The sequence below is a fragment of the Lampetra fluviatilis genome, chromosome 42, assembly GCF_964198595.1.
Source record: "Lampetra fluviatilis chromosome 42, kcLamFluv1.1, whole genome shotgun sequence".
Taxonomy (NCBI): domain Eukaryota; kingdom Metazoa; phylum Chordata; class Hyperoartia; order Petromyzontiformes; family Petromyzontidae; genus Lampetra; species Lampetra fluviatilis.
In genome coordinates this window covers 2,554,155-2,579,672 of record NC_136316.1, presented here as the reverse complement: position 1 = coordinate 2,579,672, position 25,518 = coordinate 2,554,155, and the positions used below count along the sequence as shown (strand labels likewise).

Genomic DNA, 25,518 nt, shown 5'->3' with positions numbered 1-25,518 from the left:
TGTGTCCGTGTCTGTGTGTGTACGTGTGTGTGTCCGTGTGTGTGTACGTGTATGTACGTGTGTGTACGTGTGTGTGTACGTGTGTGTACGTGTGTGTTCGTGTGTGTCCGTGTCTGTGTGTGTACGTGTGTGTGTCCGTGTGTGTGTACGTGTATGTACGTGTGTGCCCGTGTCTGTGTGTGTACGTGTGTACGTGTGTGTACGTGGGTGTACGTGTGTGTCCGTGTTCGTGTGTGTCCGTGTCTGTGTGTGTACGTGTGTACGTGTGTGTACGTGGGTGTACGTGTGTGTCCGTGTCTGTGTGTGTACGTGTGTGTGGTGGGGAGCGGTGTCAATTCTCACTCACGGCCAACACCGGTGACGATGATCTGAATCGGTCCTGGGCCTCGCCTAGGTCGACTCAGCCTCAAATGAGTACCTGCTGCGGTGTGTAAACATCGCCACTGGGGAGACAAAGGCGGCCGGGCGTGGTAATGACCACCCACCCCTCAAGTGCTGGACAAGGCTTAATAGGTGCGAATAAACAGCACTTGCCCCAACAATCTGTTCAAGGCTATACGGAAGGATCTTTTGTATTTATACGCACAGAATGCAGCGGCAGTATGGCGAGTGTGCGTACAAATCGATTCAAATTATTGCCCCGTCGAATTGATTAAAGATAGCTTCAACGCGTCCGCCGTGATAATCGGAGGTGCCTGTATGGAGAATGACAAGAAACCAAACACTAAACGCAGTTCTTCAGAAATTCGTTTTCAATCGAGATACGTAAAAGTGCATCGCCCCACTGGCTTCCTGATATCGGAAAGAAGGAGGCGTTCCAGCCGGCCGCAAAGGCGCATCTGAGAGCGCGCGATGCGGTGAGCGACTTTGTTCGATGGCCGAGCCAAAGCGGCTGCTGCTGCGATGACCATCTTGTTGCTGTGTTTGCCGTCCTCTATGTGCCATGTACGTGGTTCCCTCTGTGTGTTCCCTCGCTATGTGCTTTACCCCACTTCCACCTGATGATGAGCGCTTGTGTTTGCGTTCGAAAGGTCGCGATTTATTTTCATCTAATTTTATTTATTTACATTCTATTTTATTTCTACATACGTGACTTTTTACCGAAAAAAACAACGAGTATAGTTATTTCTGCAGTCACGAAAGCTTCAATTCTAGATTAATTATGACCGGGAGAGTTTGCGTGATGATGGTTCACGCTCCTTGACGAGGTTACCAAAGTATCGTGGCTCAGAATGCTCCTCGATGAGAGGACACAGTTCCGCCAATCCACGTGCGTCGCTTTGCACAGTCAAGACGAGAAGAGATTGCTCATGTGGGCCACGAAGCCAAATGGCTGCTCGTATTTTCATTTTAGGGCTCAATGTTCCGTTTAATTTGTGGTCGTAAATAAGTATGGGAGGTGAGGTCTTGTGTGTGTGTCGGGGGGGGGGGGGTGGAAGTGGTGATGCAATGCTTAGCGCACTGCCTTGTGAATCCGAGCTCCTACTAAGTTTGATTCCCAACTACGGCTAACACCGGTGGTGATATCGGAAACAGTTCTGGGCCTCTCACCACCAACCAAGCTGCACTGTGCAGCGTGGTGACATGTGGTGAAACATCGCCGCATGATTGACATGGGATGATGCTTGACCATGTTTCCTTCGATAGAGGATTTAAAAAAAAGAGAGGGGGGGAGCTGTAAATCTAAAACCTTGCGGCTTCATTTCCTTCAGATCGTTTTCATCGGCTGCGATGACGAGGTTTTTAGAAACGTCTGCCACGGTGGATCTTTCTCCGTGTGCCTCGAAGCCTCTGCCGTGTTTCAAAACTCCGCACATCCATCCAGTTTTTGTTTGTAATCTGCGCCTTCAGCTACCGCAGCTCGGACAGCATCGCGAAATTGTTTGGTTTTCATTTGAAGTTCGCTCATAAACATCACTCTTGCATTGAGGGACACCACTGCAAAACACATCACACACATATATATGTATACACCTAGTGCATTTATCCAGGAAGGAATCGGATGAAAATGACAAATGCGTACGTATTCTTTGGGTCTTTCGGTAAAGCCACCGAAAGGACCCAAATAATATGAATTCCTGCGGTCACGAAAGCTTTAAGTCAAGATTTAAATGTGTGCGCGTGTGTGCGCGCGTGCACGCACGGCGTGCGCTCGGGGAGACTGGTTAAATTGCACGGCAGTGACAGGTGACAGGGGGCCGGGTGGAGTTAACGTCTCATCGCTGCGTCCCGCGGAGCGAGTGGCTAGGGATTTCACGCGGCGGTGACTGACGCTATCAGAGCGCGTGGTTTTTGCCATCACTCTGTGCGGCAGTTGCCGATGTCAAGGAAACGCCGAGCAACCCCCGCGCATTAACGCCCCACGCCATTTCCCTCCACCACCAACACCACTGTCACCACCACCAGTCACCACCACTGTCACCACCACCGTCACCGCCACCACCGTCACCACCACCACCGTCACCAACCACCACCGCCACCACCGTCACCACCACCGCCGCCACCACCGCCACCACCACCATCGCCACCACCGCCGCCACCACCACCACCATTGCCACCGCCGCCACTACTACAACCACCACCGACACCACTGCCATCACGACCACCACTGCCACCGCTACCACCATTGCCATCACCACCGCCACCACCACTACCACCACCACCGCCGCCACCACTACCACCACCACCGCCACCACGACCACCACTGCCACCACCACCAACACCACTGCCACCACGACCACCACTGCCACCACCACCATTGCCATCACCACCGCCACCACCACTACCACCACCACCGCCGCCACCACTACCACCACCGCCACCACCGCCACCACGACCACCACTGCCACCACCACCAACACCACTGCCACCACGACCACCACTGCCACCACCACCATTGCCATCACCACCGCCACCACCACCACCACCACTGTCACCACCACCACCACCACCGCCGCCACCACCACTGTCACCACCACCGTCCCTACAACTCCTGCCAAATCGCCACGGGGCTCTGCCCCTAATTATCATTTTCGCAAGAGAGTGAACGAGCGGAGGTCCCTCGAGGATCCGCCCTGATGCCTTTCTTTCATTCTCTCTCTTTTCATTGAACTGTAAAGCGAAACAAATTGTTTTAAATTTTTTACCAGGTAAGGCCCACTATATAGCTATTGTTTTTCAGAAGCGACTTAGTCACAAATGATAGCTCAACGAAACGCATGATTATTCTAAATGTGGAGGGAAAACCGGATTACCCAGAGACAATTCCACGCGACCACGGGGAGAGAGGCATGCAAACTCCAAATATACGGGCGCGAAGTATGGTTAAAACAGTCACCGTGACCGATGGGGCATGGGAAAGCCTTCATCCAGCAAGTTGGATTGACAAAGGGCTGTAGATCATTTACCGGGGACAGTCTCGGCGAAGCCACCACTCTTGTCTGGAGGATCCTGCACGGGAAGCGTTTGACCGATTAGTGGAACCTTTTTTTTAAATCCTTTATATTAAGTTCGCTTGCTTGCTTGCTTACGACCGTGCAAATATTTTGGTCGTTTTTTAACCCACTTCCCGTGATCCAATCGAGCTGACATTTTCCACACAGACTCGTTGTGCGTGACAATTACTTTTCGTAAAAAATTTTTTCCAAAATGTTACACTTTTTAGGACAAAAATTTTATATTTAATTACCAATTGCTTAATGGTTGCATGCAATCATCTGCCCCATAGGTGGCAGCCATCTCAAGCCAGAGGACGAGAGGACTCTAGCTGCCACGCATATAAAGGATTTATAGTGAAAAACGTTGTTTTTACGGGTTAATTTTTTACACGCTTTCTTTTAACTCACTCTGTCTGTTGTTGTTGTCGTCGTTGTTGTCGTTGTTGTTGTTGTCGTTGTATCCTCAAATCTTGTAACTCAATTTTAACCCACTTCCTAATGTGCTATCGGCTGCAAACTTGGTATATGTATGTCATACTCATGACAATACTATATTCTATCATAAAAAAAAACATATTTTTAAGCATTATTTTTTACATGTTATATTTCGGCTTGGGTATAATTGTCCACGGTCAACTGACGTTGGCTGTAATTGGCCACGGTCCCTTATGTTATGGCAAGCTTCGGGGCCACTTCCTGGAGTCGTGGAGTTCTGCCATTACTAATACATTTCATAAAAATCGTGTTTAAAAATAATATATTACTTATTTTGCTCGTAGGAGGAAACTCCTGAATGTGCGGGGATGACATTCAAAAGATGCACATTTGTGGCTTCAAACCGCATGTGCTCTACAGCATTAGCGTCGTATATACCAGCCGGTTTGTGAGTTTCACAATTCTCGATATGATCCACCGACCCTCCTTGCCTCCAAAGCACTACACCACAGGCACGACACGCCTCTGCACTCGGCTCACTTCATCGGACACATCATTTCGAGAGTTGTTTTTTTTTATTGTGCTGGCGTTATTACCAGCAATGTAATAAAAACATAAAAACTAATAACAATGCCCAGTCAAGAGGTTACTAGGTGGCGCAAAGGTCAGGGCATTGATCTGTCACCGCTAAGACTGTATTTATTTTCCCCAGTTTCATCCCGATTGTGTTATCGGTGGTCATGTCATGAGATGGGATCTCGCAGGTTGCTCCGTGATATCCGCTTCTGCGGACCGTTTCTGTGACACACACACACAAGGTGCGGCACTGCTTTGCGAGAGATCCGGAGGGATTCTCGGTCTCATGACTTGCCGCTTATGACACAATTGTGATGCTAACACAGTGGGGGGGTGGGGAGGGCAAAACTTTGATAGGTCTCCTTTGCCCAGAGAACACTGTTGTCATGGGACATCTACCTATTGTAAATGACAGCGTTGAGTGATGCTATCGGTTGCCTGTGCCGTCACGGGCGAGTCAAATGTAATGAATGTGGAATATTGTTTTCAAATCTGGGGTTTGAAATCTGTACACCAGTGGATAAAACCTTGTCGATTTAACACATTCCTGCGGAGGGAGCTGGTAGGAACGTTGGGTTGCTCGGTCAATGGCCAGGGTCAACGGCGGCGCAGTGTATTCCGAAAATATGGCCGACTGTGAGGGCGGGCACAAGCCAGCGTGAGTAGGTTAAACGTTGAGTTTTATAAGGGCACCACGGGGTGACCAGCCGCTCCCCACCCAGCAACACCCACCCACCCCCCAGCCAGCCCCACCCTCCCCATCCAGCCCCTCCCCACCCTCCCCACCCAGCCCCTCCCCACCCTCCCCACCCAGCCCCTCCCCACCCTCCCCTCCCCACCCAGCCCCTCCCCACCCAGCCCCTCCCCACCCTCCCCTCTCCACCCAGCCCCACCCCTCCCATTTTTGGATGCACGACGGACGGACACAATAATCCCCTGTGGGCTGGTGGAACCAGGAGGTTTCTACCAGTAACATGTTGTGGAGGTTAGGCTGGTGCCGTTGTACAACGTTGCCTCCCGTCTTGGTGGCAAACGTCTGATGGAATGCAAAAAAATCCAACCTTAAATCGCAAAACACAAACAGAACATCAAACAAAAATGTTCTGCATGAGACGTAAAATCCTATGATTGTGAATTATTCACGTGAACACTTCCAGCAGCCCTGCCTGCCGCAACCACCAAAGAGAAATGTCCCCCGTATAGCCTCAACAGATGCTCGTGGCAAGTGCCGTTCGCGAGCACCAATTAAGGCCGACACGGCACACGAGGGGGTGGGTGGCCAGCACCACGCTCGGCCGCCTTTGTCTCCCCAGTGGCGATGTTTACTACACACCGCACCAGGTACTTATTTGAGGCCGAGTCGACCTAGGGGAGGCCCAGGACCGGCTCAGATATAATCGTCACCGGTGTTGGTGGCCGTGAGCGGGGAATCGAAGTCGTCTCGCTGGCAACTGCCAGGTCCGAATTCGGCCACGGGCTTCAGGGCCAAACTCGAGGGCCTCCAGAGATGAAGTGAACAGTTTTTTCACTTGTGAATGCTGAATTTTATTTGTTGTTAGCCTCGTAAAAAAAATACATTTTATTTGTTTGAACTTTGTTTTCCGTTTGGAAATATTTACCCAAGTGCCGACAAAATCTTAACCCGGCCCTGACCTTCCTGCACCACCGCCCCAGGCACCAAGCCCCATGCCTCGTGCAGGCACCGGTGGTCAACATCTCCCCCTGTCGGTAGATCTCCGGTATGCCGGAGTGTCGAGGCATTCGCCATCGAGCCCCGGGGTGGCGGGGAGGGGGGCTGTATGTTGAGGAATGTTTAAAAAGGGCCCTTCGTGGCTCAGGTGGTCCCTGCATGGCCGTACTAACTCCATGACGTACTAACTCCATGACGTACTAACCCCATGACGTATTAACTCCATGACGTACTTACTCCATGCCGTATTAACTCCATGCCGTACTAACTCCATGCCGTACTTACTCCATGACGTCATAACTCCATGCTGTGCTAACTCCATGACGTCATAACTCCATGCCGTACTAACTCCATGCCGTATTAACGCCATGACGTACTAACTCCATGCCGTACTTACTCCATGACGTCATAACTCCATGCCGTATTAACTCCATGCCGTACTAACTCCATGACGTCATAACTCCATGCTGTATTAACTCCATGCCGTACTAACTCCATGTCGTACTAACTCCAAGGCGTACTAACTTCATGCCGTATTAACTCCATGGCCGTACTAACTTCATGGCTTCAGAACGCAGAGGTATCTTTTGAAACCGAGGTGTGCACGTACAAGTGTAAAAACAAACATAGGCACAACTCCACTCTGTCTCCACATAATAACAATGCGTTTTAGTCCATCAGCTCAAAGGTGTTGGCGTTCCAGATCAATATTGTCCAGCGGCCTTTGTTAATGCAAGCAAAGTCTGGGCTGATTTTGACCATCTGGGTCTCAGCAGCAGAATCGGGCATTGTTTTTCTTAAATGCTGCTGAATTACCACATGTTATCGGCAAGAGTCCATCCAGATGGACGAAATCGTGAGACCCGTGCAACATACAGAACCAACGCCTCATCACTGCTGGCCACCCACCCGCTCGTGTGCCATGCCGACCTTCATAGGTGGTACTCGCTAACAGCACTAGCCCCAACCCCTATAACAACCCCAACCCCTATCACCACCTCTATCACTACCCCAACCCCTATCACTACCCCTATCACTACCCCAACCCCTATCACTACCCCTATCACTACCCCAACCCCTATCACTACCCCAACCCCTCATCCTCTCCGGCCTATCCTCACAACTGTCACCATAACTAAACCACCACTTTCAATAACAACAACAACAACCCCCACTCTTTATCTCAACCATCATCATGTTACGTACAATGTTTCAACTGCTGCAATTTTTCAACTACTGCAATGCAAAGCAGTTGAAACATGTCCTTGTTTTTCCGTGCGCGCATTAACCATTTCCCCACGAGTGTCAAATTGGGGTTAACTTTTCCACCTGCACGTGTTGATTTTGTCTTCGGGAAGCTGCTTCTTATTCAGATTATGATTTTTTTAATGTGAAACCCGGGTCAGTTCGCTTGATCGCGCAAAGTGATTAGAACGTCTTTGGTTAATTAGCACGTGATAATCGCGCCCATCTACTGAGTGAGCACTTCAGAATATGAATGCGAAATCCCCGATGGAAGCAGAATGCATCAACAACAACAAACACATTCTAATAGTGTTTTTTTTTATCAGAGTAAGTTTGGACAATAAACTTAATTTCTCTGCGACAAGAGACAAAGCAAGCAGGACAACAACATATTAATTTTCGAGATGGTCTCATGGCCATTGACAGCCACGTTCACTAAGTTCATCATCATTATCAGTTATAATCTATCCACTGCTTGATGAACAATACATTTACAACAAGTAAGGAATCCTGGAAACGGGCGTGCAGGAGACCAATTTGATAAATTAGAAGCTTCGTCTACTCGGTTATGACGGACAAACAACAACCGCCATTCCCCACTCAGTGGCGGTGACGTCTCCACGGCGATTGTGCCAGGCTATGTGCACATCGAGGTCACGTTAAGTGTCGAACGCGCACTGGCAGGCCACGGGACAGACCCAGGTGCCATGGGTTGACAGACTGAGATGACCGGCTGATGCACCACCTGTGCCCCGTACAATCACCAAATGTGTGCCGTACAACCACCACCGGTGCCCCCTACGAATGGACAAACCGCACACCTTCTTGGTTCTTTCGGTAAAGTCACGTAGAAGGGAAATAATAAAATAATAAAAAATAAACATAATAAAATACAAGAACAGGTCTGTCGGACAGCATCTGATGCTGTCTTTCTGACAGACCTGTTCTTCACCTGAGGACGGCTGCTTGCGTTGTGGCCGAAACGTCGTGAGAATTGTATTTTATTATGTTTTATTTTTATCATTTTATGATTTCCCTTCTACGTGACTTTACCGAAAGAACCAAGAAGATGAATCCCTGCAGTCACGAAAGCTTTAAAATAATTGTATTATGTTTTATTTTTATCATTTTATGATTTCCCTTCTACGTGACTTTACCGAAAGAACCAAGAAGATTAATCCCTGCAGTCACGAAAGCTTTAAAATAATTGTATTATGTTTTATTTTTATTATTTTATTATTTCCCTTCTACGTGACTTTACCGACAGAACCAAGAAGATGAATCCCTGCAGTCACGAAAGCTTTAAAATAATTGTATTATGTTTTATTTTTATTATTTTATTATTTCCCTTCTACGTGACTTTACCGACAGAACCAAGAAGATGAATCCCTGCAGTCACGAAAGCTTTAAAATAATTGTATTATGTTTTATTTTTATTATTTTATGATTTCCCTTCTACGTGACTTTACCGAAAGAACCAAGAAGATGAATCCCTGCAGTCACGAAAGCTTTAAAATAATTGTATTATGTTTTATTTTTATTATTTTATGATTTCCCTTCTACGTGACTTTACCGAAAGAACCAAGAAGATGAATCCCTGCAGTCACGAAAGCTTTAAAATAATTGTATTATGTTTTATTTCTATTATTTTATGATTTCCCTTCTACGTGACTTTACCGACAGAACCAAGAAGATGAATCCCTGCAGTCACGAAAGCTTAAAAATAATTGTATTATGTTTTATTTTTATTATTTTATGATTTCCCTTCTACGTGACTTTACCGAAAGAACCAAGAAGATGAATCCCTGCAGTCACGAAAGCTTTAAAATAATTGTATTATGTTTTATTTCTATTATTTTATGATTTCCCTTCTACGTGACTTTACCGACAGAACCAAGAAGATGAATCCCTGCAGTCACGAAAGCTTTAAAATAATTGTATTATGTTTTATTTTTATTATTTTATGATTTCCCTTCTACGTGACTTTACCGACAGAACCAAGAAGATGAATCCCTGCAGTCACGAAAGCTTTAAATCGAAATTTAAACCGCACACCGTCACAAACGTCAGCCCTCAACAACGAGTCCTTATCCTCTGCCCCTGGTCTCATGCCACCATAACTACACCACCACCACTTTTAATAACAACAACCCCACTCTTTATCTCAACCACTGTCGTCTGGTGCACAATTGTATCATCGCTGTAAAGCGCTTAGAAATAAGGCGCTGCACAAATCAATTTAAGATAATAGATTGCAGGCTGATGCAACGTCGGATGTCGCGCGGGGCAAGATGTTATCTCCCTCGCCTGGTATACAGGAGGTCGTGAGTTCGATCTCGACCCTGACGCCTGCTGTCTATTTGGAGTTTGCATCTCTCTCTCTCTCTCCCCGTGTTCGCGTGGATTTTTCTCCGGGTCCTCCGGGTTTTCCCTCCACATTTAGAATCGACATCGCGCGTTTAGATTATTTGAGCTGCTGTACATTTCCACATGATGATAACCCACTTCGTTGAGCTATCATTTTTCATAGATCCTTTGTCCTCGTATGTATGTAGAACTTCTTTGGCACCGTACATAGCCAACCGTGCAATAGGTGGTGGGGGTGGGTGAAGGACAACAAACACAAGAAGCAGCTTCTAAAGAACCGAGTTATCATCAATTCTAGATTTGAAGCTTTCGTGACTGCAAGGATTCATACTCTTAGTTCTTTCGGTAAAGTCACGTAGGTAAAACATTAAATTAAAATTAATAAAAATTAAAATTATTTTATAATTTATAAATTAATAAAAAATAAAATTACAAATTATTTTGAGTTATCATCACTCGAGGCGAAGTTGTGCAACATCGCCCCTCCCCCCCTCCAGGTGTCTTCATATCCGTCGTCTTCCTTGTCGCACGCGCGCGCGCCAGGCACGTTCCGGCAGGTCCCGCAGGACGTGACGGCGCGCGAAGGCGAAGACGTGGAGATGTCGTGCGCCTTCCACGGCGGCGGAGCGCCCGCCTACTCGCTCGAGATCCAGTGGTGGTTCGTGAAAGGCGAGACGCGAGAGGCGGCCAGGGGAGTGGCTCTGGACGACGGAGGACCCCGCAGACAGGTCCGTCAACCGGCACCCCCTCTCTGTCCAAATGATGAAGATTCCCTTTATGTCGTGTGGCCAAGCGCTGTTCGCGAAGAGCACCTGATGGAGGCCGGCACCATGCCCGGTCGCCTTTGTCTCTCCCTAGTGGCGATGTTTAACACACACCGCACCAGGTACTCAGTTCAGGCTGAGTCGACCTAGGGGTAGGCTCAGGACCGGTTCAAGCGATCGTACGCTGGTGTTGGCCGTGAGCGGGAATCGAACCCGTGTCGCCGGGTTCGTAGCGCAGCGCGCGAACCGTTGCGCTGCCGCTCCCCACAGACACACAGACACACACACAGACACACACACACAGACACACACACAGACACACACACGCAGACACACAAAGACACAGACGCACACACACAGACACACACACAGACACCCACACAGGCACAGACACACACACAGACACACAAAGACACAGACACACACACACAGACACACACGCAGACACACACGCAGACACACACACAGACACACACACAGACACACACAGACACAAACACACACACAGACACACACGCAGGCACACACACAGACACATGCGCGCGCACCCGTTTTTCAATAAACCAAGCTTATTGTTGAAAAAAGTTGAAAGCGGGTGTTATCGTCACACGTGCTGAAATCAGTTTGGGATGACCCCCTTTGCCTCTGTCGCAGATGGTGATGAAGGAAGAAGGCACAAAGATCAGTGTAAGTGGCTTAGCGAGCACCCCCCCCACACCGGCTGGCGTTCCTTCAGCGTCCACGTGCGAGTCGGTGACGCCGCTGCCTCGCCGCCTCTGAGCTTTTGCGCACTCGTCTCTGTGCGCGGATGCTTCAGTGCCGGACGAAGCTAGTGCGGGGCCTGTAGCATACATTTTAAAAAAAATATTAAAACACTCATTTTTAACTTGCATAGTAAGGTAATTGTATGCTTTCATTTGCTACACAGCCAGATAATACGACGAATCGCTAACCTTAAACACCCAGTCGTTCATAAAAGTTGAAGGCGGTATAGTACTATAGTAATTGAGCAAGTTCAGAATCACTGAACCGGAATTGATAGCTTGAAAGCATTTAGCGCGGGGCCCTTGAAAGTTCGGGGCGCGTAGCTACTAAATATGTAGCTACTTTTGATGGTTATCGTCCGAAATACAATGGTGGGGTGTGTGAAAACGTTACCTCGAGATGGCTTCGAGACGTCAGAGCACTGAGCCGGCAATAGCTGAGACCCTGGGCTCGAATCCAGGCAACCGTCTTGGGTTAGAGCCATTGTTGAGATTAAAGGTTATGGTTGACGTGAAGGCTACGGTCTAAAGTGTATTATCCGGCCAGTGTTAGGACGACATTAATAGTGTGAAGTATTTGTTACTGAAATGAGTATTAAAGGGGTGCTCAACTCCCCATTTACAGCTCCTGAACTCATTGTAGAAATGACATATTCATATGCGTGTCGGTATACTCAACTTCTTTCAGACCGTACATAGCGAACCATGCTAATCGGAGGTGCGGGGGGAAGGGCAATGAATTACAGCTGTTGTTCGAGCCGGTATTGAGACTCGGGTCAGCGCGACAACTTAGGGCTAAGGACAATCATCGCTGGGCAGATATGACATGGATTTCTGTGGCCGGTTCATCACCAACAACCCACTCGGATCATCTACCTCTGAACCCCTCCCCCGTGACCCCCGTGACCCACGTGACCCCCACGCCGCAGGTGGTGAGAGTCCTCGGCAGCGACATCTCGAACCGCCTGCGCCTGACGTCGGTGCGTCGCGGCGACGAGGGCGCGTACGAGTGCCGCGTCACGGACTACCGCCCGCGGCCGCCGCAGGAGCACACGGCCCGCGCCTGGCTGCGCGTCACGCCGCGGCCCGAGGACATGCAGGCCGCTCAGGCCCAGCCCATCGTCCGCAATGACACCTCCTCCTCATCCTCCTCGTCGTCCGCCTCCTCCTCCTCGTCGTCCACATCCTCGTCCGCACGCAAAGCCGCAAAGGAGGAGGCCGAGAAGAAAGGAGAGGAGGAAGAGGAGCAGAAGAAGAAAAAGAAGCAGCGGGCGGCCGGTGCTGGTAGGTGGGGCGGCACGGGCATCACGACTTCACTTCACGATCGCGGCGTCCCATCGCGACGAAACGGAGTGTCGCGATCGGAGGTGGCGATCGGAGTCTCGCGATCGGAGGTCGTGATCGACTTTTAAGAATTGTGCCTTCGTGGGACGCCGATGAAATCGAGCCTAACGGGCTCATTGGCTCCTTTCTGCTGAAACAAATAAATAAAATCGATCGATTATTTAAAATTTTCCCCATCTCACTTTAACATGTCGTTTGTCCTGTTTAATTTTCGCCGTTTTCATTTCGCGTGGATCCTGAACGATCAATTCTCGCGCTCACGATTCCACGCACGCGTCGCGAGTGCAAGCATCGATTTGAGTTGATGCTGCTTTACGTGCCTAAGTAGCTATCTTGTGTTTCACCATCGTCAACTTCATCATCATCATCGTCACTATTATTTATAGAACGCCTCCCATGCAGCACATCTCGAGGTGCCAAAACAAAAGTCGATTTGAGATCATTACTGGGTAAGGAGCAATGCAGAGCAGACCACATGCACGACATGTGTATGGCCTGATTAGTTTGTTGGCGGAAAGGCGGTGTTCTGGAATATTTGGCGGAAAAGCGGAAAATTCGGCTGCGAGTATTTTTTTGCTTTCATCGGTTTTTGTTCACCCAGAATTGATAGAAAAAAAAGAGTGGAACCATTCACCCGCCCCCTCATGCCTCCCTGCAGATGCAATTAAATGTCCATCATGAGGTTGACAACTTGATTCAAGAATATTTATATTTTTTTGGAAATTGTGGTGAATGGTAGCACGTCCAGTAACTACAGTGGTGACATGCAAAGTAAACGGCATAGAGAAAAATGTTGAATTTTTACACGCGTAATTCAATGCATGTATCATGAGCTTAAAAATCAATATTAATTTGTGAATCAATGATTGTTTCTCCCCTAGCTTCCACCATCGTATCACTTGAATCGGGCTCCTGGGTTTTAAACAAAAATGTCAATCCGAGTTGTGGTTTTCCGGCTTAGGCCACGTGTTGGGCATTTCTTTCGCCATGCACTCCCGGCAGGCGTCCGCGGTAGTGCACGGCTTGCGCTGAGCGCTGTTCGGCGCGTCCTGCGAGCCTCTTCGTGAATTCAGTTCCTCGAGCAGCATCCCCGCCCCGTAGAGCGAAACGTCGGACACGGTGCCGAACCAAAAGCACTACGGCCTGAAAACGCATCGGAGAGCTGGACAAACAGCGCAACCGCGCAAGCCTACGCAGCAGCAGAATGGATTCCTCAGTTTGCCCACAACACGCATATTTGGATTACGAGTGGCTGCCAAAACAATATACATGTTGAAGTTTAAAAAAAACACCAACTTGCAATTCACTGGATCACAGTAATATTTACACCCAAGCCACCCTGGGTGGAGGAGTTTCTGTGTTTCAGCAGACTCTTACCTGGCTCATAAACAAACATCATCATTCATTCTCACTTTCGCAGGATCTCCCTTTGCATTACTCCGACTGAATAAATCACTCCGTGGTGCGGGTGGGTGAGCCCGTGTTTATCAATTCACCGAGACAAATGGTGTTCGTGCGCGCGGGGCAGAGCGATGTGTTATTCGGCCAAAATGTATCGTGTGGATCCCACCCCCTCCTTTCACGGAATGTTAAGTCAGCAAAACATTACAGACAAAAAAGTGGACATGAGCCCTCTCCGATCAATATTCACTGCATCTGCATTGCGGTCGTTGTCAGCTATTAATGGCGGAGTTGTGTTTGTCTTTGCAACACTGGCCTCGAGATTGATTACACGTTCACGGCTCGCTGTTCTAGCAGTTGCCCCCCCCCCCCTCTTCATTTTTTTTTGGTTGACAGTGTCTGAAATGGAAGGTGAGGATGGGATTTATGGAGCTCGTTTCAGAGGCCGCTCATCCGCAAGTTGGCGCTGGAGTCGTCGGGGGACTGTCGCACGCGATGTGTGCTGGAGCAGCGGCGCGTTTGCCACTGCTCGCGGAGACTTGCGGTTCAAACCCAGCGAGCGGCCACCCCCGGTTAATACCGCGGGCGTGTGAACCGTTAAATACGAATGCACCGTCTGCTTCGGCGCGAGCATCAAATATCCCATGGCGTTATTTGAAAACGAGCAGGCCGCGTGTTTTTTGCCGGTGTAACGGTCCAATTTTTATTCAAATTAGCAAATTACTAATTTATTACACGCTTGGGTACAGCCACGTAGCGACATCGCCCCCTGCTGAAAAAAACCACTGAAGACAACCGACAGCGACGTATCGCATCCTCATGCGCCCCGTAGCGTAACGAGCGTCTCAGACGGCAGAGTTACGCACGACTAACGGAATGCGAACGGGAGGGAAATGGAAAGGAGGGGAAGGGAACGATGGTGACGACGTGATGAGCAGGGCATTGAACCGTTTGGCTTTGCGCGGTTCGGGTGTGTGCACGGAAGCCCGCTTGAACCGGTATTATATTCTAGCAATAAATATTGCGTAGCATACATTAAATGTAATTTAGTACCATTTTTATGTTCGTGTAGAAACCTGCAATTAACTCCAAAGCTAACCTCTTTAACATCTCAATGTAGTGTTCAATGCAGTGTTGAGCAGTTGCACACATCCTGCTTTTATCTGTCCGTGTGAGTGTGTCTATGTGAGTATGTATGTTTAACCCATTCACAGCTGGGTATGTCCCCTAACAGGTGCCAGGTTAGTCATCTTACGACACTTCACGTGGCCTCAAAGTGCACCTAGCCTGGCACAAGTGCAGCTAGCCTGACAATTCACCACATGACTGAGAAAGCATATTCACTGTGCCCTGGACAATCTGTGAAAAAGAGCTTTATAGCTCATTGGATTCCTCCAGTGTCAATAAATATTCCGATTCTCAAAATTGGCTTCGAGATTGCAGCATCTTAAAAAAAAAAATCGGGTTCTGTTTTTGCTTCTAAAAAAAAAGACCAGTTAAATCCGGTTCTTTGCGCCGGTTTTCATTTTCGTGTTCCATTCCCCGGACTTACACGCATCGGGCGAATCTGCTCATAATTTGACGTGGCAGCTCCCGCTGTTGTGCTCTGTTCATGGATTCACTTCGCTCAGCTGCCTGCGTTTCTGTCTCCCTTGCGTCCTCGTGTCCGTAGGCACAAAGACGATGGCTGGCCACCTCCTGCCGTGGATCTTCCTGGCTGCTCAGCTTCTGTGCGCCGTTAACCCCGCGCGCTAGACCGACGCGACAGCGCGACGTGTGCAGCGGCGCACGTGCCAACGTGGGCGGGGCGCGTGGGTAACTTAAACCAGATATGTAATGTGTATATACACAGTGGCGTGTACATATAGTCGAACAAATGATGCATTTATTTACGAAGGAGCGACTTTGTGTGGGTTGGCAGACGTTCAACATACTTACCACGCGTGCTTGTTGATCTTTTTATATATATATAATGTATACACGATCTGGAAAACACCAGAGGTAACGAGAAGGGGACGTGTTAGCGCGTAATAGTGAATGTTAGGAAACGTTGTAGTGTAAAAAGTGCAAGCGTAGGGATTTCCTGGTTAGGCAGCACCTTAGAGACACAAACACAGCAACCTGTGCTCCCTGGGCCTGGATCAGCGTGGCCCTTGGGACACCCACCCACCACGGCTGTCACAAGTGGTCACCTGCCTTGGCTTCATTACCTCAATAAGGGATATTGTTTTTTTTGCATTCCTCTGCTGCTCCGGAACCTACCGCTTAATGGATTCGAGCCAATTTGGCTTGCAGAGAAGAGGGTCATTGGCAGACACATTGTCACCTGCCCTGCAGAGAAACAAAATATTTTCCTCCATCAATTCTGCCGCTGAGGTTGCGGGAAGGAAAAGATAATTGGAGGGCATTTTTTTACGGCGCTTTGTTACGCCGGGATCGGAGAGCTTGCACCGGCACTGCTAGGCCCCGGAGTTAAACTGTCAGGTGCGCGGAGAGGCAGGCAGTGGGAATGGTACCCACGTGGGAAAGCCGGTGATGGATCACTTGAGCTTTTTTACAGATCCGAACTCAGTCTGTGCGGACACCCCTAGTCCACGGTAGCGCGGGCACGGCCACAACGGTGCGTCCTAAGGGCCGTGGTGGTGTCAGCTCAGCAGTGTCGGAATTTTTTGTTGCATAAAAACGAGAGAGCGATGGACAGGAGGTGACAACAACCACGAGCGAACCACGAGTGGACAGCCTCAGCTTGTTATTCAATGGCGCCATTCTAATTTAATTTCATGATTCATTCAGAAAAAAATGAGGAGCATCTGAAAATGAATGGATGCTGCCGCGGTGTAATGATTATCACGCTGGCCTTGCGGGTCCACGGGTCACCGGTTTCATCTCTGAGCACGGCAGTTGAAACAATGATGCAGTTTTCTTAAATACCGCCCGTCTCTATCCGCCCAGCAGTATAATTGGGGAAACCGCTTAGTGGGTGGGCTGGGTGTGCGTGGTAACGGGGCTACTCCTACCTCTTCCAAGATGAATGTCCATGGAAGAATGGGACAAATACACTCCCTAGAGAGGCTCCATGTACGTACGTACGTTGAACTTCTTTCGCACCGTACGTAGCCAATCGCGCTAATCGGAGGTGCAGGAGGACGGACAACAATCTAAACACAAAAAGCAGTTCTAAATAAATGAGTTTTCAATCTTGATTTAAAAGTGCATAGCTCCAGTGGCTTCCTAATATGGGGATGAAGAGCGTTCCAGACGGCCGCAGAAACGCATCTGAACGCATGCGCGATGCAGTGACCGTCTTTGTTCGATGGCCAGCCCTCAATAGTAACTCCCTCGTGTTGGAGGCCCTATATGCCAGCGGTAGCGTGAGTAGACAATTGCAGGGCTGCACCACTCTTACTCCTGAAGATCGATGTGAATGTTATTAAGGAATGCATTTATGACATTTATTTCGGTCGGATTTCATTTTTGTAAATTCTTGAGTCGGTTCTTGGGATTAACGGTGGCACCGCGAGCTGACAAGGATGGAGAGAGAGAGTGAGTGATGCGGTTGTCGGACCACGCTCGTCGCTGCGAAGAGCCCCACGGCATCGTGTGTGATCTTGAATGTGTTTTTTTGTTGATGTGCACAACAATGCTTGCGCTCATACTGTACACTACACAACTGTAGATAAGAATCACTTACAATTCAGTAACGTATAATAGTTATTAAACGACTACTAACATGTTTGCAGCGTATGCAGTATACACGGTAAGACGTTTTACCTGTATGAACAGTAAATTCCCACCAATTTAATTCGGGTCACTGCGATTAAATCCGTTGCAATGTAAAAGCTCCACGTCTGCGTTTGCTTTTGGGATATTTTTGTGTTCTGTGTTTTGAAATCAGGTTTTACTTTTTTACTGTTACATCATCTTATTTACTGGGTTTCCAAATCTCCATTTACTAGCATATGCCATTTATAAATGTGCCATTAATTTATAGAATGTATAAAAAACGTAAATGGTATTCCAAAAAATTAAAACCTACTCCATATCATGTTTTGCACATGATGTATGTTGGACAGCATACATTTACATTTTTAAACGAATCACACGTGACGGATTGTATGTCTCGGTTGCAGCCGGGCCTCGCTCAGATCTCGGGCTGGGTTTTTCCCTCCACATTTAGAATCAACGTGCGTTTAGATTATTTTTAGTATTTGTCTGCTATAAATGCTCACACGATAAGCCACTTTGTTGAGTTATTATTTGTGGCCAGGCCGCCTATGAAAAAGAAGCTAATAGCTCAGTGGGCTTTATCTTGTTAAAATAAAAATAGTTAATTATTTATTTACGTATACCTTTCCTATACTTTGCAGTCCTATCGTATTTTTACATAGGTTGTTGTTGTAACTTTCTGACCCCGTGCCCCTACTGGACATTTGTGAAAAAGAGATTTTTAGCTCATCGCATTCCTCCAATAGAAATAAAGATTCTGTAAAACAATTAATTGATCACAGCACACGTCAGTATCGGCCGTTTCAGAAAAACACATTTTTGTTGGTAAACCGTAATTTTTTCGACTTATATGAATCCATTTTGATTCAAATAATGATTTTAAAAATGTATTATTACAATGACTTGTTTTGAAAGAGCACCCTACATGTCCCGGGGCGTTTCAGAGTTGCTTTACAAACGACAAGCAACTTACATCCCATCTCATCTCAACGCATTTTAAAGGGCACTTCCAGTGGCAGCTTGCCCCTCCTGGACATGATGTGACACTTCACCTGTTTCTGCGAGTGGGGGGGCATTAGTTCGCCAATAGGCGGGCAATGATTGCTACGAGTTGTAGCAATTTAGTTGATTGTCTCCCGATGTGATTATTTGGATTGTACCGCGTGTTTTTTTCCTGCACGAAGTCCCGACGTTTCGCTCCACACGCTGGACGCTTCTTCAGGAACTGATTTGGCGTTGCACTGAAGAAACGCGCGCACATAACGTAATCTAGTTCCTGAAGAAGACTCTTGGCACGTATAAACGGTGGCAAGATGTTAACTACCTCGTCTAGTATACAGTAGGCATGGGTTCGATCCCGACCTTGATGCCTGTATATTTGGAGTTTGCATGTTCTCCCCGTAGTCGAGTAGATTTTCTCCAGGTCTTCCGGTTTTTTTCTCCACATTTAGAATCAACATCATGCGTTTAAGAGTATTTGGCTGCTATAAATTCCCAGGTGACAAGCCACTTTGTTGAGTTGTCATTTGTGGCCAGGTCGCTTCTGAAAAGAAGCTAAGTAGCTCAGTGGGCCTTACCTGGTGAAATAAAAAATAGTTTTTTTTTGTAAATCGTGCCGAATAACACGCCGTACAACCCAAAACACGTCGCAGAGCTCGACAGCACAACCATAAAAACAAAAGGAGCGAGATATTCCTCTTCATATTGGAAACCCAGTGAATGACAATACAGTACTGTTGTCAGTGGTACATTTCACATTGTTGCTAGGGTTGGCTTATTTGATAACATCTTTGACTTGCATCGCAGCATCCAAAGGCTTCTTCGAGTGTGGTTGTTTTCTTTCTGTCTTCACCGTGTGAGATTACAAACAGTATTTAAAATGCACAAACTTGCGCATTTTGTACAGGTCGTTCGTTGTGCGCGCTTGCAATAAAATTTCCATAAAACATCAACCCTCCCTCCTCGGCTCTGTCAAATGTGATGAATTACAATCAAGATTCTCCAGTTGCTACTGAGACTATTTGTAATTAACATTGTGAACATACCCGTCACCTATGAAGATTGCAATAGCCTTTAATGCGCAATACTCATGTAGCTACAAAATAATGCAGCTTCGTAAGTCACAAATACTGCCAATTTCCTAAAGCTTATTGCCAAAATGTGTGAATTATGAGTAGGGCTTAATTCCCTCGGAATATTTTCCTGGTTGTTTGTATACTGGAGTTTTAAATATTAACTAGTAGTTGCTTGGGTCACCCGACCGAGGCAGACATGACTCTAAAACATGTATGAGAAATGTTCAATCCCCTGCTGAATGAAGACCTCCCCAAGCCATCGTTTCCCACCAGTTCTACTTGATGGAGCACATGGTGGTGGGAAGTCAGTGGATTTTCTGGATGTAAGAATATGTAATTTATACTATTAGCGTAAGAACCCCAGTGATGAATGAGCCCAAAACAATGCTCATTGAAACGTGTGGACAATCTGACTTGTACTCAACCGCACAGCACCGTTTTTGTTTTGCTCATTTATATTGGGGGTGGAGTGGTGGCACAGTGGTGAGTGCACTGCACTGCAAACCTCGTGTCCTGAACTTTGACGGCTAACATCAGTGGCGTCGTCACATCTCAACCGGTCCTGGGTTCCACTCCCCCCCCTCCTTTCACCAACCCGCGCTGAGCAGCGTGGTGAAGTATGGTCAAACAAACCCCATGACTACAACGGCTAAGGAAGACTTGTTATCACAGTGCATTCATAAAGCACTGTAAATCAAACATCAAATAAAAGCATGTATTTTGCTGCACTAGCCTTTGACAACCTGCCATGCATGGTGGTCACCCATCCAAACGCTTATCCAGGCTCAAATCCCTGCTTCGCTTCCGGGCGGTGACATGGCCTAGGTGCACGGTTCGAATTCCAGCAGCCCGCACTGATTAATGCTGCGGAATAATAACCATGAATGGCACGTGCCGTGCGCTTCACCCACAGCAGACGTTAAATATCTCGCGAGGGCATTCGCGATTATAGACCCATTGTGTGCCGGCCTCATGGCCTAAATTTGAAAAAAAATTCTTATGTTTTTTCGGTAAAGTCACGTAGGTAAAAAATTCGAATAAATAAAAGTAAAATAAAAATAAAATAAAAATCACGACGTTTCGGAGGCAACACAAGCTTCCTTGATACAGCTATCGTGCTGTGACGGTTCCACCTGAAGACGGAAGCTTGTGTTGCCTCCGAAACGTCGTGATTTTTATTTTATTTTTATTTTACTTTTATTAATTTAAATTTTTTACCTACGTGACTTTACCGAAAAAACCTAAGAATATGAATCCTTGCAGTCACGAAAGCTTCAAATCTAGAATTGAAAAAAATGCATTTAACTTGGCAGAAAGCTCCTTAAAAAGGGGGGAAATTAGACTCAGTGTCGCTTTCCTGGGCACAAGGTGCATTCTAAACTGACACTGATGTCATTCCTTTCGTAAGGCCAGGTGCGTGGCTGCAATCACTAAACCACGCCTCCTCTGCAGTGGGCGGGGCTTGTGCAGTCAGACCACGCCCCCTTTTTTACAACGGGCGTCGCGGTGGGTGGGCGTGGGGGCTTAATATTCTTAGGTTTTTTCTGTAAAGTCACGTAGGTAAAAAAAATTAGTGGGGAGGGGCTGGGTGGGGAGGGTGGGGCTGGGTGGGGAGGGGAAGGTGGGGTCGTGGGGAGGGGAGGGGCTGGGTGGGGAGGGTGGGGGGGCTGGGTGGGGAGGGGCTGGGTGGGGAGAGTGGGGTGGGGCTGGGTGGGGGGGCTAGGTGGGGGGTGGGAGGGGTGGGGCTGGGTGGGGAGGGGCTGGTCACCCCGTGGTGCCCTTATAAAACTCAACGTTTAACCTACTCACGCCGGCTTGTGCCCGCTCTCACAGTCGGCCATATTTGCAGAATACACCACGCCGCCGTTGACCCTGGCCATTGACCGAGCAGCCCAGCGTTCCTACTGTAGTGGTGTTAACTACTCGCTGTTCGCAAACTGTGACAGCAGATCGTAAACAAGGTTTTCCCACTCAATCAAACGGTCAGGGTCAAATGGGGTGAGGTAGGATTCAAACCCAGATTGGGAAGGACCAATCAGAGGGTCTCACAAGGTGGCCGGGGATTGGACAACCCGGCCACGAACAGGTATAAAAGCCAGAGCGCTGAGAGCTCTGGAGGAGTTCTGCTACACGAAGACCCAAGTCGGCCGAAGACGTCTAGGACCCTGGACCAAGCCCTCCAGCCCTTATCAGGGCTAGGGCTCAGAGTAACCAGTGGTCGGGGAGAGATCCCCTAGGTCCAGCCAGAGGATGCTGAGAGAGCAGGGAGATTAGATAGCCTGCAAGGTCCGGAGGCTTGTACCTTCTGAGGGTAACGGGTGAGGGGACCATATACCCCTTAGTGTGATAGGGACTGTGTTATTAAGATAATAAACGGTGTGTGCCATAAAAGACGTTTAGAAGTCCGTCCTTAGAACACTACACTACCAACTCCCTCCGCAGGAATGTGTTTCCTATACTCGCTTAACGACCAAATCGCTTAACGACTGGTTTTGTGGAACCAATTACCATCTCTAAGAGGAGTGCTACTGGTAATGGAGAAATCCGATGAGCAATAAAGCTCTTTTATCGCGCTAAGACCCTGCTCGGCAGTTGGCTGTGAGTCGGCGTGGCTCAATCTCGATTTGAAGTTTTCGTGACTGCAGGGATCCATACTCTTTGGTTCTTTCGGTAAAGTCACGTAGGTATAAAATAAATTAAATCACGACGTTTCGGGCGCAACACAAGTGCCCACTTCAGCAGTTGTTTCTTGCTGTAGCTGTCCCACACCTGATGACGGATGCTTGTGTTGCGCACGAAACGTCGTGATTTTATTTATTTTATTTTATACCTACGTGACTTTACCGCAAGAACCAAAGAGTGTAGGCGTGGCTCGTACAATCAAGCCGAGCCCTCGTTGGACATTACATCAGGCGGTCACGTTCCTGGGAACCCCAGTCGTAAATCGGACCCTGCTTACCCATTGACATTAGAAATAGTTAAAAACATCACTTGCATATGTGTTTTTTATTATTATTTTTACCAGCAATACAATATTTAACAGGGGCTTAAGAGGTCAAACAAAAAAATCCCCCAATACGCACCTGAGAATAACACCACCACCACAACCACCCACATCAAATCACATCTGAAACCAGACTCAACCATTTTTTTTTCAAATTTTCTTGCTGTGGATTTCACACCTGATGATAATTGCTTGTGTTGCAGTCGTGAGAATTTTTATTGTTTTATATTTACATTATTTTATTATTTCCCTTCTACGTGACTTTACCGAAAGAACCAAGAATACAGACTCACTGTTCAAACGCGTTCCGAATTTGTTTTCTTTTCCTGTCTTTTCTTGGATTTTCTGTTTGCACTTAGTCACATATTAACTTTAAGATGTTTTTTGTTCATGTTTTGTTTGTTGCGGTTGCACCCGATTCAAGAGCCGAATGGCTCACAGGGCTATACCTAATAAATGAACTTGAATGAACTTGATTTCGCGTCGGATACGTCGTAAATCGAGTCCGCGGTGGCAACCCTGCGTCGTAAACCGGAGCCCCTATGTGGGCGTGTCACTTAGCCGTGAAGGCCCCCCCCCCGCGCTCCTTGTCCCCGCCCCGCCGTTGTTTTGTTTCCGGCTCGCGTGACGTCACTGCCGATGTCCCTCGTGAGCCCAGAGAAGTCGGTGGCTGAGGTGGTGGTTGTGAGGCTCCGGTGAAGCCGAACGTGCTCGACCACCCTCGTCTCGTTATCATCATCATCATCGTCGTCGTCGCCCAACCCGCCCGACCTCGTCCCTTGGTCGCCCACCCGTGAGTGCTTTTGCTGCCGTGCGCCCGATCGCGGTCGTCACGGTGTGACGGGGCCTACCTCGGGCGGGCTTTTGACACCCGCAAAGCTACAACGCCGACCTGCCTGGCTCGCTTGTTTTGACGACGCTCGCGATGATATATTTCTATAAAGCGGCGGCAATGATTGGAATCGACGGTAATTATTGCGGGGCGAGGTGTTGCTTGTGTAAATGAGACGCAGCAGCAGCAGCTGCCCGCGACTTGGGGCAACGATGGTGGTGGTGGTGGTTGTTGTTGTTACCGGGCCCAGGTTACAACTCGCGTCTCCGTATCTCGCTATCGCTTTGCGTGTCGCTGTGTGCACCTATGTTAGTGCTTCACTCTTGCTGCTATGTCTCTCTCGCTACGTGCGTCTTCGTGTTCCGCTGTGGCTCTCCGTGTCGTTTTGCGTCCTTCCCTTTACGTTGCCTGTCACCGTGTTCTCTTGACGTGTCTAGCTCTATTACTGTGTAATTCTATATCTTTCTCGCTATCGCTTCGGCAATTTGTCTTTCGCACTCTGACTTTGTCTCCTGTGGCTTTCGATGTCTGCCTCTGTTGCAGAGGCAGATCACTGTTTCATTGCTTTTATGGCTTTATTTTGGTGGTTTTCGAAAAGTTATTTGGTTTGGCCATGTTTGTTTGTTGTAGTACGGAGTTAGACTGATGGTTTTAATCTAAGTTGTCTTGTGGTTGTTGTTTGACTTGCATCCCACTGGGATTTTTGCACACAGCGTTGGTGTACGGTGCTATTTCTGCAACATTTAGCTGTCTTTTCTTGGATTTTCTGTTTGTGCATAGTCACATAGTCACTTTAAGATGTTTTCTTGTTTATGTTTTCGTTTTTTGTTTGTTGCGGTTGCACCCGATTCAAGAGCCGAATGGCTCACAGGGCTATACCTAATAAATTAACTTGAACTCTGTGTGTGTGTGCGTCTCTTTTTCCATTTTTCGGTGTCAATGTCGTTCTCGGTTTCTTTCCTTGTTCTATCTCGTTGCCACTGCATTTGCCATGTCTCGGTGTTCATTATCCGTCCCGTCTGTGTCTCTGTGAGACTTTGTGCCCGGAGTCTCTACGTCTGCCTCTGTCTCGCGAAGCCTTCTGCATCTTCTTCGTGTTTGTCTCTTTCAGTGAGTGTCTCCACGTGGTATCCCTTGCTTGCTTTACGCATGGTGTGGTGGAGTGTTGGTACAGCGCTTACCTGGAGCCCCCAATAACTTCTCATTTGAATTGCGGGAGCTAAGGCGTATGCATGTATCTGGGTCTCAAAGTGCACCTAGCCTGGCACAGGCGCCGTGGTGACGTCGCCGCCACTTAGTGGCGAATCGCGAGTGTTGTTGTTGTTGTCGTCCAAGTAATGGTGTTGGTGTGGTGACCGGTAGTGGTTCATGTAGTTGTGGTTGTGCAATGTGTTACTGAATGTTGTTTTCACATGGGAATTCGATTTGTTTACAATGAACTGTAGCGTAATGGTTAGCACGCTGCACTATGAACCCGGCGACCCAAGTTCGATTCCCGCTCACGGCCAACACCAGTGACGATTATTTGAACCGGTCATGGGCCCTCCCCTAGATCGACTCAGCCTCAAATGAGGACCTGGTGTGGTGTGTAAACATCGCCACTAGGGAGACAAAGGCGGTCAGGCGTGGTGCTGCCTACCCACCACCTCGTGTACAGTTCCAGCCTTCATAGGTGCTCGCTAACAGCACTTGCCCCAACAATGTTTTAAGGCTATACGGGGGATCTTTGTCTTTGATTAGCATTTGAGTTGCCCCCCCCCCTCTTACCCTCTATGTTCTGTGCCCCTGATATCAGATTTGATTTGTGTTGAGCGCTCACTCTTACAGTGACAATCATCAGTGGCCGTGCACTGCGATT

General features: G+C 48.1%; 2 protein-coding genes across 8 annotated transcripts in view; both read left to right on the top strand.

The window, feature by feature from the left end:
• The window catches only part of VSTM2L (V-set and transmembrane domain containing 2 like), a 65,189-nt gene extending 45,499 nt beyond the window's left edge, over positions 1-19,690 (top strand). Inside the window, exons 2-5 of the mRNA XM_078875715.1 lie at positions 10,294-10,478; positions 11,169-11,201; positions 12,208-12,562; positions 15,696-19,690. Of these exons, the coding sequence (XP_078731841.1) occupies positions 10,294-10,478; positions 11,169-11,201; positions 12,208-12,562; positions 15,696-15,778 (656 nt within the window). The 3' untranslated portion in view covers positions 15,779-19,690. The remainder of the gene's footprint in view (positions 1-10,293; positions 10,479-11,168; positions 11,202-12,207; positions 12,563-15,695) is intronic.
• Positions 19,691-23,458: 3,768 nt separating this feature from the next.
• The window catches only part of RALGAPB (Ral GTPase activating protein non-catalytic subunit beta), a 55,915-nt gene continuing 53,855 nt past the window's right edge, over positions 23,459-25,518 (top strand). For all 7 annotated transcript variants that reach the window (XM_078875698.1, XM_078875697.1, XM_078875696.1 and 4 more), the window contains exon 1: positions 23,459-23,621. The gene's annotated coding sequence lies outside the window, so the exon portion shown is untranslated. The remainder of the gene's footprint in view (positions 23,622-25,518) is intronic.